We start from the raw sequence: 17,409 nt of genomic DNA, 5'->3' as shown, positions 1-17,409 counted from the left end.
TATATTTTAATTTAATCAATTAATGATTTCAATAATTTACCTTCTAAAAGTAGTTGTACTAAAATAAGAATTATGTCATCTTTGCAATTTGTAATGTCATCTAATGTCTAATTTTTGTTTACTTCACTATCATTCGATGAGTTTATTTATTCCTTTTCACAACAATTGTTAGAAGTAAAAAAATATTTTACATAAATTCATAAAAATATATAATAAAAAAACCCTCGGTGCGAAGCACATGCTACATACTAGTAAATTGATACTAATTAAAGAACATATTTATTTTTGGGATCAAGATTAGGGCAATATAGATCGGATCACCGTAACTTAATGATGAAATCCAAATCCAAATCAAAACCATAATGTCGAGTTTTAAAATCAAATATCTGCCAAAAATTTTAGTGGTCCAATTTTACACATATAAAGTTAGCGGTCTTTGAGTATACCATTTTATCTAGGCAATGTGCCTTACTTGTTACTTGTAGCAAAAAACAAACCAATCGTTAAGTGTCAATTGCCGCTAGACTTTTCCAAGGAATCTCGTTCAATTTTATACAATTTTTTCAGAATGTATTAGCCTAAAATCCGTGCGATACACTATTGTTTTAAATAATTGTTATTATATTATTTATTAACTATAGAAATTTTAGATGTCAGGTATTTTTTTAATTTTATAAATTTTCGATATTCTGATGTTATCTAAAATAGAAAGGGAGTTGAGAATTAGTTACATTGTAGATGATGTAACATTGTACGTGATGTGCACAATGTAATTTGCCAATTTACGTATCTGAATGTTAATCCGTTTTAATATTTTTTAATAATAAAATATGATGAAGTAAGGTCGGTTAAGTAATTTCAGCAAGTACTTTTTTGAAAAAAGAGTGTTTTAGTCGGAGAAAATAAAAAAATATAACTTATTTTAGGTGTTGGCACCGATTATGGGGTTAAAAATGGTCCAAAATGTCACTTCAGGAAAAAATGACTCACTTCAAGCCGTTATACCGTGTAGCGTTTGGAAAATAACCCAAAATGCTACACGATGTAGCATTTTGTATCTTTTTTTATTTCAAAGTCACACGCTACAATATGCAGTGCCAGTATGGTTTTGCTTTTTTTATATATTCAATAGCCAAAACGCCGCATGACGTAGTGTTTTAGCACCAAAATAGTACATCATATAGCGTTTTGACCCTAAAACACTACTTCATATAGTGTCTCACACATATTATTTTTTAAAATAATTTTTTTTAAATCCTAAATTAATAAAATAAAATATTTTAAATTATTTCTAAAACCCAAAATGTGATTGGTAAATCCTAAAATTTTAAAAATTATTAAATTAAGTTACGGCCTTAAATTTTAAAATTATTAAATTTATAGTTTACATTTTTTGGTTATTAGGGTTTAGGGTGTAAGTTTTATTAATTTTTTTTTTCAATACTTCTAAAACCCAAACGAGGATTGGTGAAACCTAAAATGTTAAAAATTGTTAAATTAGATGTGTTTTTGTTTAATTTTTTAATATTTTTAAAACCCAAAAGGGGATTATTGAACCCTAAAAAGTTAAAAATTGTTAAATTAGGGTACATCTTTAAATTTAAAAATATTAATTTGAAAAGGATTATTAAAAACGTAACACTAAGTGTTGTTTCCGCTCCTAAAATGATACACAATAAAAGGTTAAAAAATAAAAAGAACAAAAAAAATCAAAAAACCTTAATGCTACTTCAAGTAGCGTGGGTTGTACTTTTGCAAAAAAAAAAGGTGACAAAGCTAAGGTTGTAAACGAACCGAGTCGATTCAAGTTTTTTCTTAACGAGTTCGAGTTCGAATTTTTTCTTAACGAATCGCGCCGAGTTCCAAAAGTTTAACGATCAGATTTTAATGTTCGAACTCGAGTGCGTTAACAATCGAGTTGAGTTCGAGTTGTTCACGAACTTTTCGAGTCGGATCGAGTTCGAGTTGGTCATTAATTTTTTATTTTTTGGTCTTTTTTCACAATTAGAGTCCAAACAAGGCTCAACCCAAATAAAATAATGTTGTATATATTTAGAATAGAGCATGCTCGTATATATTTAGATTTTTTTAGGCATATTGCTTATCGAGTCGAATTCGAATCGAGTTTAACGAGTCGAGTCAATCTCGAGTCGAGTTCGAGTCGACCATTTGTAAAACTCGATCGACTCGATAAGCTTAACGAGCATATTTTCTTGTTCGAACTCGAGCTTGATTACTTAAAGAGTCAAGTCGAGTTGAGTTAAACGTGTCGAGTCAAGCCTAACGATCAGCTCAATTAGTTTACAGCCATAGACAAAACGCTACTTCCTATTTTCACAACACTACACGATACCCCGTTATAAAGTGACATTTTGGGCCGTAATTATAATAAGTGATATTTTGAACATTTTTTACTGAAATAGTGATATTTTGGTACATTTCTTACTTATTTTACTTAAAAAGTAATTGCTTATATACTAACTAAATAAGGGTAATTAAGTAAAATACTAAAACTTTGTAAGTAAGGGTAATTATGTAACTGAACATAGGGTCGTACTGACCAGGTACAAATCAATAATAATCTAATAAAAAGAAATCAGGTAGATTGTATATATAAATTAGCTAATAACGCGATTTTAATAATTATGAAAGATAAAATTGTAAAACCTTTTAGGCTTTTACATATATTTATCTCTTTACAGAGATTATATTTCCTGGTTGCACGGTATTTATATTTCCTGGTTGCACCTGTATCCAGCAGGGATACCGTTGGAATAAAAGAATTAACAGGAAGGTATTGTAGACTTGCAAATTCTGCAAGGAAATGAACCACCTGTTGTACTACTGTTACAGCCACACAAAATGCAAAAATTAAACCCAAATACATATGATGATTTTTTATTGCATAGATATAACGGAAGATTAAAATATTATGCCGTTAATAAATAATTTATACTTTATACTTCCAAAACCTTTCCTAATACTAAATTAGAGGCCCAGATCAGTACAGACTAAAACCAAAAAATGGACTGAGGATAATGCCAAAGCCTAGAGCAATTGCTATGAGAGAAGAAGCCCATGTGAGCTTTTCAGTTATTCTGGGAATCCTCTGCTTCAATGCCTCACTACATGAACCAATAAAAACAGTATAACTCCCCATTGACACGACAGTACCAACTAAGAACATACCAAGAAATGCAGCTCCGGCTAAACGCGAAGGCAAAGCTAGTGCAGGCAAGACCATCATCAATGCATCTGGCTGAAGCCCATGAACAATGCCGGTGGCAAAAGTTGCAAAACCAATCTTCTTTTTACCGGATGTAGGATTCTCAAGGCCTTCGTAGTCGCTGACATCACACTCCCCATTTTCAAGGACAACACATGGGGTAGGTACCTGTACTTCTGTAGCTTCTTTAATTCCCATTGCACCAATGACAAGAAGTGTAAAGCCTACTACTCTTGTTCCCCATGTGCGAATCACTTCAATGTGAAGTCTATCTTTCAAAAGTAAGAACAACAAGCCAAAAATCACTTGTCCTGCATCATGACCACAACCCCAGAGAGCTCCAACAGCAGCACTTTCCATGCGGGTGCGTCCAATAGAGAGCGGGGCCAGTGCAGCAAGGTGGTCAGGGCCTGATAGTGTGTGCAAGCAGCCCGCAAAGAAACCAGTCCAAGCACTGGTCAGAATCTCACTACGGAAGAGCCTAGCCCCAGTTGTAGCTGTAGCTGTGGCTGTACCGGCAGTCAGAGTAGCAAATGCAGGCGACACAAAAAGTGGTTGGATAGAAACCACAAGCAGAGTTAACACAAGTATTGCAGTCCCAGCAGCAACTACCTGAAAGGGATAGGAGAACGGTAAGGTCTTCAATGCAAACCATATGAAACTAGCGGGTACTTTCATAGTGCTTCACCAAAAAAAAATTACAAATATTCCTGATATACAAAACAATTAACCAAATAAAAACATAAATTACAGATAATGTAGGCCTTAATATGCTATCCGGATGCAAAGTTGATTACTTTTTGGCACTCTAAATTTTAATTCCCATGACCCCCTCCCATCCCCACAAGAAAGTAAATAAAAAAATTTGGGAGTGCTTTATAACACAGTCATGCATCTCTCTAACTACTTTGACTGATTTAAAATTGTAATATGGTACTCTTTTTCTTTCTCTGAATGTCGCAGCACATGAGAAACAGAGAAAGTGTATTCCACTTCGAAGTATTACAAAAGTTGGAAAAATAAAATAAAGAACACTTAGGACCAGAAGGCGACAGTTCCAGTCAAAGTCCGAGCCTTACCACAATTGTTTCTTGAAATAAGGATATATATACCATACAAGCATAACGGCATCTACAAACTAAGCACATTACTGGACGCAGGACATGGGTGACTTGGGAGCAGAGTCATTTAATTTAGCATGACCGATGCAAGTCGGCTAATAGCACAAACCATGTACGTTATCAATTGCTCATGCATTACAAATGACCTGATATTTTTTCAATATATTCTTAGACCGGCAAAATATGGGCTAAGGGATGTTCATCTGACAAGGGCCAGTGTGTATCGACTTTTGTCTTCTGCAGTATTGCATCACCAAGTTAACCATCCACCTCCAAGTCCAACCCTCCAAAAGGCCACATATCTCCGAGAATGTGTATCAAAAAAGCAATGTGGAAACTGTAGCACAAGCAATCAGTTTGACACACACATGGATTGTAATCATGATTAAATGTCCTTTAATCATCACTCAATAGCTAAGTTGCTCAGACTCGGGTACGGAGTGTCGGACACGACACATATCCGAGCGTCGGACTCGGCAACCCCAAAAAAAAGGACATGGGGACACCGTCCGAATTTTAGACACGGGTACGGGGACACGTCATAATTTGAATTATATTTATTATTTTTATATTATAGAAGATATGTAATAGCCAGGACGGGGAAAAAGTATGAGTGTTGGAACTAATGAAACAGAATTGTCTTAGAAACAAGAGACAAGAATGGAAAGCCCAATACTCAGCATCCATTACGTGTGCAATGTGTGTGACTGGTATCGTCATTTTAGGTATTTCTTCTGGTTCCAGCATCTTTAACTAATGAAACAGAATTGTCTTAGAAACAAGAGACAAGAATGGAAAGCCCAATACTTAGCATCCGTTACGTGTGCAATGTGTGTGACTGGTATCGTCATTTTAGGTATTTCTTCTGGTTCCAGCATCTTTAACTTAAATTTATTGCCTATTGTGAGTCTACACTCTGATTTATACAGCATTACCATCCCCTCATAGCCCAACCCCCAAAAAAACCAAATTGCCAGCCTCCTAACCCTCAAGTAGCAGACAGAAAAAAAAGGTCAAATTGAGGAGAAGTGCCTTCACCACTCTGGCTGCCGGCATTTTACAGTCAAATTTCTTTCAAAGAGCCTACGTAGAAGTGTATTAACATCATTACTCTACATAAAGGTTCAGTAAATACCTTTAAATTTCTGGAAACAGGTCCTTTATGGCTAGAAAATCTTTAACCTTTTATAAAACTTCCATGACTAGGTCCACACCGCCCAAAAAATAATTTGATTAAACAAGTAGTACACTGCTCATGATAACCACTAATGAAGGAACTGCTTAGTTGGTGAAAAGAATGACAAAGAAATAATGAAAATCCGTGTTACGGTAGTGGCTTACAGGCTTCTATTCCATTCTACAAGAAATTTGTATGTTTGCTAGCGTGCTTGGAATTACAAAGCTATGTACAACACCTTGTATGTTAATATGTGTGAGCTATGCTTGCTGCCTGATCAGAGATCAGCATTCTGAAATCATAATATCCTACTTTTATCTTCTAAATTTATGGAGCCGAGATTTATTACTACAAAAGCCTAAACTGAAACTTGAATAGACACCGTAGGACAAGCTCAGTTCTTCACACTATTGCTAGTGTGTTCTTAGGTTGCATATTAAGTATTAATGCGCAGAAAGCTGACCATTTGCACTGAGCTGTCTTGTAGTACATACATAATAATTTTGCATACTTTTTAAATGAAGGTAGCAATTTATCCTTGCCAAGAAAGAAAAGGGTCACATGAGTATTAGGAATTACAGTAGTCGACACAAGTATCCTTGTTCATAAAGTTTTTTACCAGAGAAATACACAAAAGCCTACAGGAGGCCTATTTAATATAGCTTCCAATACTTACATAGTATATAATCGACATGTAATAAATCACTTCAATATTACAATAGACTGGTTAAGTTCTGGAATTTTATAGTGTACATATATTTAGAAATATTGGTTACCCAATCGGTCAGGATTAAAAGATCAAGTCTCACCTTTACTAGACCAGTTCAAACTGAAGAGAATTTAAAGGTTTACTACAAGAAAAAATCTCAGTGTCTCACTATTGAGAAATGGATTGATGAAGGACAGTAATTGATAACACAGATTTTTGGAAGTATGCAACAAAAAGAGAAACTTGGGTGGACTAACTGTTCACCATCTAAAGGATTTCTTAACTGTCACAAAGACGAAAGATGTAGATCACAACCAAAAACAAAAAACTTCCCCAATTTCTATATTTCAAGGAAGCTCTTCCAATATGTACTATGTAGGAAATCACAATACATATATAGAAAATAAAATTTAAGTAGCTTGGAAAGTATAGAACCAAATGAGCGATAGAATATTGCAAAATATTAAATCATAATCATAAATCATAATACAGATTATAAATGAGCAATACTTTCAGTAATCCCTACAATTGCCTATAATCACATATATTCTTACAAATACAGTACTGCGCTGCTGGGTTAGAACTTAGAAGAAAATTAACATTATTTTTTTGGTATGTATCCAAAATTTTCGTTCATTATTTATACTAATCAAAACTAAGTCTCAATTCAACAATTTTGGGGATGACAGCAGCTTCTACGTGTTTTCTACGCAAACCTCGTCTTGGAAAATCTGCTCACACTTAAATAACTCCCCGCCCCCTTTTAAATTCTTCCTTTTACCATTGGTTTTGTTCACATTTTTAATATTCCATCCTTTTCTGATAATAAATGTAACCGAAAAACTTTGATCGCTCTTGAATTTTTCTGTGTTCCCATCATGGAGCATGGATATTTTGATTCAGGCTATCCAGATACTCCTTATACAAGAGTACAGTGCACATAAAAGTATACAAATTCATATTATAGAAAGGTCATGATCATGGTATCAGAGTCTACGGTAAATATAGATTTACACCCAAATGCAAGACTTGTTTACATTTTGCATATATCATAACAACCTAAAGCGAAAGCAGAGACACAGAACATTGTTAATTTTGAGTTTTAGTTGCCTAATCAAGCTAAAGGTATAGCTCTAAATTTTATAACAAACAAAGCCTAATTACAAAAAAAACATTAACAAAAGTTAAAATTAATTCAACAAAGACATACATAATTCACACTACATAAGCACATTGTAATTGGCAAGTGAAAACACATAAATTATGAAATTAAAAACCCCGGTAACACGAACACTTTTAGAAAATTAAATCAACATACCTTTTTGAGCTGACAAATAGAATCCAATACTTGATTAACCAATTCGGGTTTCCGACCCGACCCGTTTGAAAAATCAACCGACCCAAGATTCAATTTTTCGGTAATTTTCGCAACTGGGGTGGAATTAAATGAAGAAATATTCAAAGGGTCATTAGTAATTTTAGAGGAAATTGAGTTAACTCGGGGGAACTGAGTTCTTGAAGCGAATGAAATGCCCAGTTTTGAAGAATGGAAGTGAGAAAACAAGGGCTGAAAAGGAGGGGGTTTCAAACGGGGTTTTGAGATGATTGTGTTGGAATGTATAAGTCTCTCCATGGGTTTGCAAATGAGAGAGATTTCAGAGCGATGGGAGAATTAGAATTTGCAGAGAGACAGAGATGAAAGTGGTTGAGGGTGGGTGTGATGTGGATAAAGAAAGATCCACAAGGCGCTTAACTGTATTTTGAAGTCCTTTCTTTTATATTTTTTCTTTATTTATTTGTCTTTGTAAATTTCCTGATTGGTTCTTTGTTTTTGACCAATGCATATGATCCTATTTGCTATTATTGGTTTATAATATTTTTCTACATCTAAGGTAAATTGACATGGGTTCTTTTCCTGACAATCGTGTGTCAGGAACCCTTAACCAACACATCATCTCCTTGTCGTTGGATCCAGGATTTAAAAAAAAAATTACCATTCCGCGTTTTTTTTAGCGGAAAAAAATTACCATTCCGCGTTTTTTAGCGGAATGGAGGCGTTCCGCTAAAAAACAGCGCGGAACGGCCAGAGAACAAACAAGCACACTTCTTCTCATTACCAAAAGTTGAACAGATACAGCTCTGAGTGAGTTCTGAGTTCTCATCTCCACATTCAGACCAAACTAAAACACACATGTCTTCTTCATTACAACAACAATACAATGCTATCATCTCCCTGTCTAAACACCCTGAAATTCCCCACTCTAACCACCCCATTTCTCCCATCTCACCCCTCCTCACAAATCCCAATGCAAATCCACTCTCTCTCACTCTATCTCCCATTCTCTCCTCTCTCATCCCCAACTCCCTTCCTCCAAAACAACAAGTCTACCGGCCTAAGTTCTCCCATCTTCATAAATGAATAATACAAAGTTGATTGCGCGGGAGAGGTTTGATGTTAAGTGTGCGGTGGAGTTGGCGAGGGCGATTAAGGATTATCCGAGGAGGAAGAAGGAGAAGGGGTGGGAGAGTTTTGATTATAAGAGTCCTAAGGATTGTCTTACGTTTATGTATTATAGGTTGGCGTTGGAGCATCAGAGTTTGGAGGTGAGGGAGGCGGGGTTGTTTAAGGCTTTGGTTAAGGCTTTGGTGTTTCAAGAACAGAGATCACGAACGAAATGGTTTAAAGAAGAACGACATACCAGAATGAACAAGAAAATCAGATCAGATGGTGGTTGTGTTTGTGTAAGGAACTTTATGTAAACACGACCTTTTATAAGTCCCTGGTCGTTCCGCTCTTTTTTTTTACCGGAACGGAGAGGCGTTCCGCTAAAAAAAATCGCGGAACCTCTCCGTTCTGCTAAAAAAAAGCGCGGAACAATAATTTTTTTTTTAAATCCTGGCCGTTGGATCGATCCAACGGCTAGGAGATGATGTGTTGGTTAAGGGTTCCCTGACACACGATTGTCAGGGAACGGGACCTAATTGACATAGCAGAAATTTTGGAATTTCTTTTCAAGGTAAATGATTTTCGTATTTAAGAGAAATTAGCATTGAGACAAAAGGGCGCTTTACTAATAAACGGTATATTCGATTCATAGCATTAAATATATTTATTTATTCAACTCATGATTTATATAATATCTCATTTATTTTTTAAATGAAGTGAGAATGAAACTTATTGTCAATAAAGTGTTGGTTGAGCTTTTGTATTTCTTGGCGGGAGATCAGCAGTTCGACCATATCGTTTGCGTGTGTTATTAATTAGAAAAAAAAGAGAATGGAAGTTAAGTTTTTGCCAAAAAATACATGATCCTACATTTCGGCCATATTTGGATGGAGTTACGAGGGGTACGGTGATTCTGATGAATCGAGGGGCTGAGATTGTAAAGGTGTTTGGTGGTGGCGTACAGGGCTCTCGCTCTCAACCCCTTACAATGTGCCTACGTACCTCCTTTTATAGAGGATCAATCCATGCGTAGTTCTTGGAAAATAAGAAACCTAGATGGACTTGACTTCTCATTCTGTGGCCCAATAAGAGTTGTCGAACCAACTCCCTATTATAACTCGAACATTGATTTGTTTTAGGAGTGACAAGCGATGCGTTCTAGTCACAAAGGCCCAAGACTCGGTTATGATTTCGGAACTTCACGGATAAGGAAACTGCCCGGCTGGTGGGTATCTCATCCGCTACCACTATCTATGTTGATTGTAACCGCAAATATAACCATGACTTACCGCAAATATTTAAGCGTATACATTCCTCCCAATGAGGGTAACCCACCAATTTACAGGACAAGTGATCCCAAGCATATAAGTGCCAAGTGCGAGATAACCCTAAAGTCTCCTGACGAAGACAACCCGTTGAATGCAGAGACAGGTCTCTCAAAGTACACACTAAGTGTTTAATGATCGTTCATCTACGAGGACAATCCGCAAGACTACAGAATGACACCTTCAATATATTTTCCGGGATGACGGGTTCCCGGAGGCCCTTTTTCCTTCTTAGGGCGCGCCCTGAGAGGTTTGGAGTCCTCCGGATGCTTAAAGTGCGCCCTAGGCATAGGAGAGCTCCTCTAGGGGATCCTCCTCTTCACTTGTATACTTCTTATGTTTTACTTACTTCCCATTTTAGTTATGTGAACAACCTCCTTGCTAATCCTTTATAATCATTCATCTTACCTTGTAAAGCGGCCACCCCGTACGGCCGTATAGCATGGGGCGCGCCTTAAGGGGTCCGGGGACATTTCCCCGGAGCCTAGATCATTCCTTACTTCTTGATAACTTTATTCTCTCTTCCTTAGACTCCTTCATCAATACTTGTTCTTCGTCGTCATCTTCAACTATATCGGCTGTCGTAGCATCCTCGTCGTATCGACCGTCGTAACATCCTCGTCGTAGCGAGTGTCGCACGCTTCCTTTATTATGATCGTTGCAAGATTCCATTCTAATTACCGTCGTAAACCTTTCGTGCAGAGGTCCATCAATCGTTGTTATAATTTCTCATCGTTGATAGTTGTCGCAAACGGTCACACCTCGTGGCTAGCACCCCGCTTAGGTCGTGCCCGGAGCTGTTATGATGACTGTGCGGTCGCGGCGCCTGGGGCTTCTGCGGCTGCTTGGGGCTCGCCTAGGGTTACTGTGGGCTTCAAGGAGACTTTATGTTTGAATACTGATTTATTTGGAACTTCCTTATTCTTGACAGCCTCCAGTTCCTTTCAAAAAAATTGGTAACACTGTTTCCTTAGGCTCTTCTTTGGACATAATTGAATCCTCATTCAATCACGTAGTTACTTTTGTTTTTACTTCATTAAAAAATGAATGAAGTGGTAGCAATAACAAAATTTCCTTTCTCCCTTGGGCTTCTTAACTATATCTCAACTTTCAGTTGTAACTCGGGCCCTATGGCCAGCTTCATTTGAGTTGTTAGTGACAGATTTATCAACAAATCAATATGTTTACCAGTCTTCAAAATTTAACCAGTCTATAGCCTTCAAGTTTAGGAAAGATTTGGATCTTTTCTCCCCCTCTATTGATGCTCTTTTTTCAGTGACTTCTTCCCTTTTATCTTTTCTCCCCCTCTGTTGATGCTTTTCTCCCCTTCAGTTGCGTAGAGTTGCAAACTTCTCCCCCTTTTTATAAGCATCAAGGGTTTGGGATTCACTTGAGGATCTGAGAAGATATGCCTTCTCAAATATAGTCCAAGTTTTGTGCATCTAGAATGTGATAGATTTCCATTGTATTAGTAGCATTCCCATTAACATCAGCACCGAGAATATTCATTTTTACTCCAATTGTACCTCATACCCTCACCTTCACTTTCTAAGGTGGAACTTTCTAACTCACTTGCAAGTCCGAAATAAATAGTGTGGCTCTTATTCACACACTCTCATTTTGCCTGCTGTAAAAGCAGCATCTCACTCACAGCGTGTTCACTCCCTTCCCTCAATCCCAAAAGTGTTAGAGTAATTTTTTGATCATCTGCACTAGTTCTGGAAAAAAGTGGAAACTCCTCAAATGTAATTGGTGCAGAATGATTACTTATCAATTGCTATAAAATAGCCAGTGATAGAATAGTTAGATCTATCAACAGTTGTGCTATTAAGCTAGCCCCTGTTGATGGACTAACATTTATCAACGGCTAATAGATAGCCATTGATGAAGAGAATGAGATAGCAGTTGGAGTTGTCAATATAGTTGAATCTATGAAGATTGATGTGATATTAAGAGCACAGACTCACTATTAGTGACTGGAATAAGAGACTGATGCGCCAACAAATCATCTAGAAGATGATGAGTATTAGTTTCAGATTGGGACTTCTTCATGAATTCAAAAGATGAAGAATTGGTTTGAGAAGTTGAAGAGCTTAGAAATAAAATGGTACCTCTAGTTAGAGTATTGTGGAGAAATCCGAAGATAGAGAAATCGACTTAAGAATTAGAAAGCCAGATACGAGAGAAATATCCCCATCTATTTTTTAGACTATATTCTAAGGACAGGATCCTTTTAAGGGGGTAGATTATAGCGACTGGGAATTTCGTGACTTGATTAAATGTATAAAATATAGTTTTGTGCTATAAAGTGTAATTATGTGGATTATGTGGTGTTATATGAAATAGAAATGTTTAAATGAATATTATATTCCAGTTTGATGTGTCAGCGGGTGTAAAAGAGTTTGATTGTGTAGCGTAGTTGAAAACGCTCAGCGTCGTGCCGTCAGACAGTACGCGACCCATTACGCGAAAAAGGAATATTAATAAAAAGGGAAATTTTATGGTTGAGTGTATTTCAATATGAGTTGTGACATGTGACTGTATGTGGTTACCTATTAATGTTCATGATTATGTGATCTGAATATTTTTAAATGATTTTAAGGAATTTATTTGAGTTAAATAAGGTGTATTGAACCTTTATTTGTTTTTATAAAATTATCCGAGTATGGTTAAGACGTGGAATTTGTTTTTTTATCTCCGAGATAGACTTAGAAACTTTCTAAATATGATAGATGAAATTATTTTGTGGTTGGTGTATTTTAATATGATTTTATCAAGTTATATTTTATTTTGAGCGCAGCCTTATAAAATTTATATAAAATAAACCGTACGCTCAAATATTATTTTAAAATATGGCTGGAAAGCTAATTTCAAGATCTATATTCTAAAATTGTTATTCGTGACATTTTCATCTTTTCTGAATAAATTATGTAGTAGCCAAGTTCATTTTGATAAAAGAAAAGAGAGAGTTATTGATTTTCTAGAATAAAGAGAGAAAAGGAAGAAGCTTCTTGATTCAAGTGGAAAGACTCTTTTCCCTCTCCACTCTCCTATTTATAATCCTTCCTCCCCACTCTATTCTTCCTCTTGGTTCACTCTTTCTTTCTTTCTTTCTCTTTTCTTTTCTCCCTCTCTCCCGAACTCTCTCTCTCGGCTATATCTCTCTCCCTCTCTCTCTCTCTTACATGCAACACCTTATACTACTTAGAATTTAAAGATCTTGCCATCAATCTTCTTCATTTCTAATCCTCTACATATATATCATTTGCATGTAAATATTCAAGAGGGTTTTTGCATCATCTTCTTTTGGTTATATCTAAGAAAATACAATTTCTTAGCGTGTGATCATAAGAGAGTATAGTACACTAAATTAAATGTTTTTCCTTGGCTTTGTTTTGATGATTGGTTCGAAATTTTGTTATTAAAAAGGGGTTTTGATTTTCGAATAGTTTTTGAGTGATGATTTATAATTTTCATGCTTGTTTTGGTGTTAAATACAATATTGTTTGCAAATCCTTATTTTTAAGTTAGTTTCACTGCATGCATGTAAGGTTTTAATATGACCAAGTTGTGTTTTGTTTGATTTGGAAAGAAAATGAGTTGAATGATTAAGTTATGGGTTAAAGTGAGTTGGGTTTGTGATTTATAGCTTTGCATGTCAATATTTATTTATGCATGTGTGTTTTTTTGAAAAACCCGAATTGGTCTTGAATAGACCTGGCAAATCATCCGTGTCATGTATAATCGTGTCGTGTACTTTCGTATTTCGTGTATTTGGGAGTAAACACGAATACGACATGAAATGAAATTGTGTACCTCTTGTGCAAACACGACCACGACACGAGTTCAAAACGGGTAGACACGACACGAACTGTAATACACAAAAGTTTTGGTGTACTTTCCATGTACACGACAACGAAATGATACGAAATGATATACGAAAAAAATGAAAAATGAAATATAAACAAAATAAACACGAATCGGTACACGATAACACGAATTCAGGACACGAAATTTTAAAATTTTACAAATCATGTTCAAAAACATAAATAAAGATAGATTCTGTGAATTCCATAGCTCAAGAAGAACACCAAATTTCACAATCTGCTCCACAATCTCGAAATCTTGATTTAGCAGCATGTCGTATCTCTTCAGGCACTACAGATACAAATTCAACATTATTTTTTTTAACTAATACTGCCTCTACTCAGTCATTATAACAACCTGATGCAACCCTAGCACCAGAATGCATGAAAAATTATAATGCCATCATATCTAAATATAAAATATAAACCATGATCAGTAACTAAAATCTAGAAAGCGTCACTCGTCTTGGCAAATTTATAGAAACAGTTGTCTATAGGTAATATAAAAGAACTATATTCTTCCTAAAGATAAGTTTAAGTTTATATTTTTTGGGATAACTCATCTTAATAAATACACGTATTTTAGTGACACGTAATGTGTCCAATATAACAAAGCCATCTGTTTCCCTTATTCAACAAACAGGGGTCTGGCAATCAGTTTTTTCGAAATACCATGTAACTCCTAAATTCCAAAATCCCAAAGAGGAAGAAATAGAAATGCAAAGCCAAAACCAGTTAAACGCCAACCTCAACCCATGGGGAAGTTGTTGCAGCAAAGCATGCCATCAGGCCTGGCTAAATGCTAAATACATGTCCGGTAACAAGAGCATACACATATTTTACCATCCAATGTTGCATTTTAAATAAAGTACAAATATTATGAAATCCTCAATATCACCATGTTACAAAAGAAGTTCTAACACATCAGTAGTGTAATTTCAGATCGCAGAAGTTTACGCTTGTGAAAACACACAACAGAGCCAAACAAATGCATAATAAGTTTGAAAAATAATCTGGCTGAGAGAGGGGCATACGACACAGTAACAATCAAGTACAATATCTATTACATACGTATTCATTAGTCATATGAAAAACCAGGCACAACAAAGAAATGAAGAAAGCTGATTTAAGTCATATATCATTATACGAGTATTTGTGTCGTGAAATATAACATGAAATTGGATTGCAGGAAATGCATATGCAAATAGTGGTTATTCCGTATGAACACTACAGTTATAGCAGAAATGAAGGAACGAACAAACTGAACAAATAGACTACGCAGTAACAGGCTAACAGCAAGAACATAATAACCCTATCCAGAGAGAAGATCAGTTCAGAACAATACATATCTACAATCCAATCTCTGCTAGGCATGAGGGTCCTCAGAAATCAGAATAAGCCTACAAAATGCAAAAAAACTGGACAGAATGCAGAAAAGCTGTTACAATACAAAATGGGACAGAATGAAGAAAAATAGTTACCTTAAATACAAGGATCAGTGTCATCTTTAATGTCAAGCCTCATTATATCTTGTGCAAGCTCCTCGAGTGAATAATTATGGAAAACTACAAGGGGTATAAAATAAAGTACAAATTAAACTCTTGCTTAAATTTCCAGTCACGAGTGCAAATTAATAAAAAGTAGATATGAACCTTCTTGGTTAAATTTCCAATCACGAGTACAAATTAAACTCTCGACGATGTTGTGTGCCAAACAACTACGATATTGATCTAGAACTTTTTTCCCGACACTAAAAGTCGACTCTGATGCTACGGTTGAAATAGGTATTGACAGCACATCATTAGCCATAAGCGCAAGAGTAGGAAATCTTGCACAATTCTTTCCCTAATAGTCCAACATGTCTATATCAATAGCACGATTCAGCCTTTTTTCCTTAAAATATCGATCCAGTTCAATTTTTTCCACAGAAGAACTTAGATCATTTTCCAAAGCGTCAAATTCCTAAAAAAATGCAAAATTTTAATTAGTACAACAGAATACTAAACCTGGACAGAATATATTATATGACAGATTTGAGGAATACCTTCATTTTATTAAGTGCTTGATTGTCAATTGAACTTCCGGACTCACTTTCAAACACAACATTGTATGTGGGTATTTTGTCCTGGTACAATTCAAATAAACCCTTCAAGGTTTCATGTAGTTTTGTTATTTGATAACAATTATCTCCATAAAGTACTTTATAGCAAAACTCCACGAATTGAGTCTTGTATCGAGGATCAAACACAACCGCAATAACAAGAATCATGTTATAATCCGACCAATACTTAACAAACTTTGGTTGCATTTTTATAGCCATTGATCTTGCTACAGAATTTGGGTGAAGAATAGCCTTCTCTAGTGTATGTTGAACTATGAACACATTTGAAAAATATAAATTGGGTGTGGGATATTTTGAGCCTAAGAACAACCGAGTAACATTATAACAAACACCAAGAAACCTACAAATACCCTCAATTTTATCCCATTCTTCTTTTTCAATACCATTCTTGTAATTAGAATCACTTAATTTCAAATGAGTAAATGCTCTACGGTAGTAAAATGCACCATCAAGCGTAATGTAGGTTGAATTCCACCTTGTTGGAACATCTTGGCACAACTTTTTTTCCTTTCTAAAGCAACTTGTGTTATACATTCTTTAAATTTTTCCTTCCTACCTTGGGAACCTTTAATGTACATAACGGATTCTCTGATTTTAACAACTGATGCATCCATATCTTTTAGACCTTCTTGCACAATCAAATTAAGAATATGTGTGCAACATCTAATAGTAAGAACTCTCCTCTAAAAAGCAAAGCATTTCTCAAGTTTAGTTGTGTTATCAAAGTACCAAAAAATACATCATTACTTGAAGCATTATCTAAGGTTCCATGCACATAATAACTTATATATTTTATCAGAAATATTCATTCCCATGTGTGGTGATGGCATGTATGAAAAATTCAGCAATTTCTTATGCAAAACCCAATCATCGGTTATAAAATGAGCCGTGATAGTAATATACCCAACAGTTGCAATAGAAGTCCATAAATCATATGTTAAACATACCCTACTTCCACAGATTTTCAACATGTTCAATAACTTTCTTTTTTTAGTTTTATAATTAATTAATATATCATTTCTCAAGGTATTTCTACTCAGTAACGTAGCTCTTGGGTTTGCATATAAAAAGGCCTCTCTAATACCCTTGTATTGGACAAATGAAAGAGGTAGATTGTGTCTTACCACGGTGTCGGTTATCATATATATGAAATCTTAGAATCAAACGCTCCATTATGCACCAACATAGATCCTTGGCTCTTTGATATCATCATTTGCCTAATATCAGAAGAGGTCACGCAGATTTTTTGATGGTTCAACAAATTTCCAGTCCTGGTTGCTGAGTTGTAAGTGACTGTATAACCGTACTTCTGGCACTTGGCTATATCTGGCTTATCTCCAACACCTTTAAAGAGGTCAAATGTATTCCAGGCGTTTGACCATTTTCTTTTAACGCCCTTCTCTTTCTCGGGTTTCAC

The 17,409-nt window shown here is 35.5% G+C and overlaps 2 protein-coding genes across 2 annotated transcripts; both read right to left on the bottom strand.

Annotated features, from left to right (window-relative positions):
* Window positions 1-2,871: 2,871 nt before the first annotated feature.
* LOC141672610 (chloroplast protein FOR GROWTH AND FERTILITY 2-like) lies at window positions 2,872-7,988 on the bottom strand. Its single transcript, XM_074479257.1, has 2 exons — window positions 7,552-7,988; window positions 2,872-3,838 (listed from the first exon to the last, which is right to left on the bottom strand). Exons 1-2 carry the CDS (start codon window positions 7,864-7,866, stop codon window positions 3,002-3,004), a joined length of 1,152 nt encoding a protein of 383 aa, XP_074335358.1. The 5' UTR covers window positions 7,867-7,988; the 3' UTR covers window positions 2,872-3,001.
* Window positions 7,989-15,715: 7,727 nt separating this feature from the next.
* On the bottom strand, window positions 15,716-16,526 carry LOC141674468 (zinc finger BED domain-containing protein RICESLEEPER 2-like). Its single transcript, XM_074481172.1, has 2 exons — window positions 15,915-16,526; window positions 15,716-15,832 (listed from the first exon to the last, which is right to left on the bottom strand). The coding sequence occupies exons 1-2, from the start codon at window positions 16,524-16,526 to the stop codon at window positions 15,716-15,718; spliced, it is 729 nt and encodes a 242-aa protein (XP_074337273.1).
* Window positions 16,527-17,409: the final 883 nt, after the last annotated feature.

The sequence above is a fragment of the Apium graveolens genome, chromosome 7 (genome assembly GCF_009905375.1).
Source record: "Apium graveolens cultivar Ventura chromosome 7, ASM990537v1, whole genome shotgun sequence".
Classification (NCBI taxonomy): Eukaryota; Viridiplantae; Streptophyta; class Magnoliopsida; order Apiales; family Apiaceae; genus Apium; species Apium graveolens.
Note: the sequence above shows the minus strand (reverse complement) of the source record. Positions and strands in the feature narration are given on the sequence as shown.

Coding starts and splice junctions, on each gene's coding strand:
- LOC141672610 (XM_074479257.1), bottom strand. CDS start 7,866: ATGGAGAGACTTATACATTCCAACACAATCATCTCAAAACCCCGTTTG. Junction 3,839..7,551: donor CTATTTGTCAGCTCAAAAAG/GTATGTTGATTT, acceptor TATCCCTTTCAG/GTAGTTGCTGCTGGGACTGC.
- LOC141674468 (XM_074481172.1), bottom strand. CDS start 16,526: ATGTATAACACAAGTTGCTTTAGAAAGGAAAAAAAGTTGTGCCAAGAT. Junction 15,833..15,914: donor AAGCACTTAATAAAATGAAG/GTATTCCTCAAA, acceptor GCATTTTTTTAG/GAATTTGACGCTTTGGAAAA.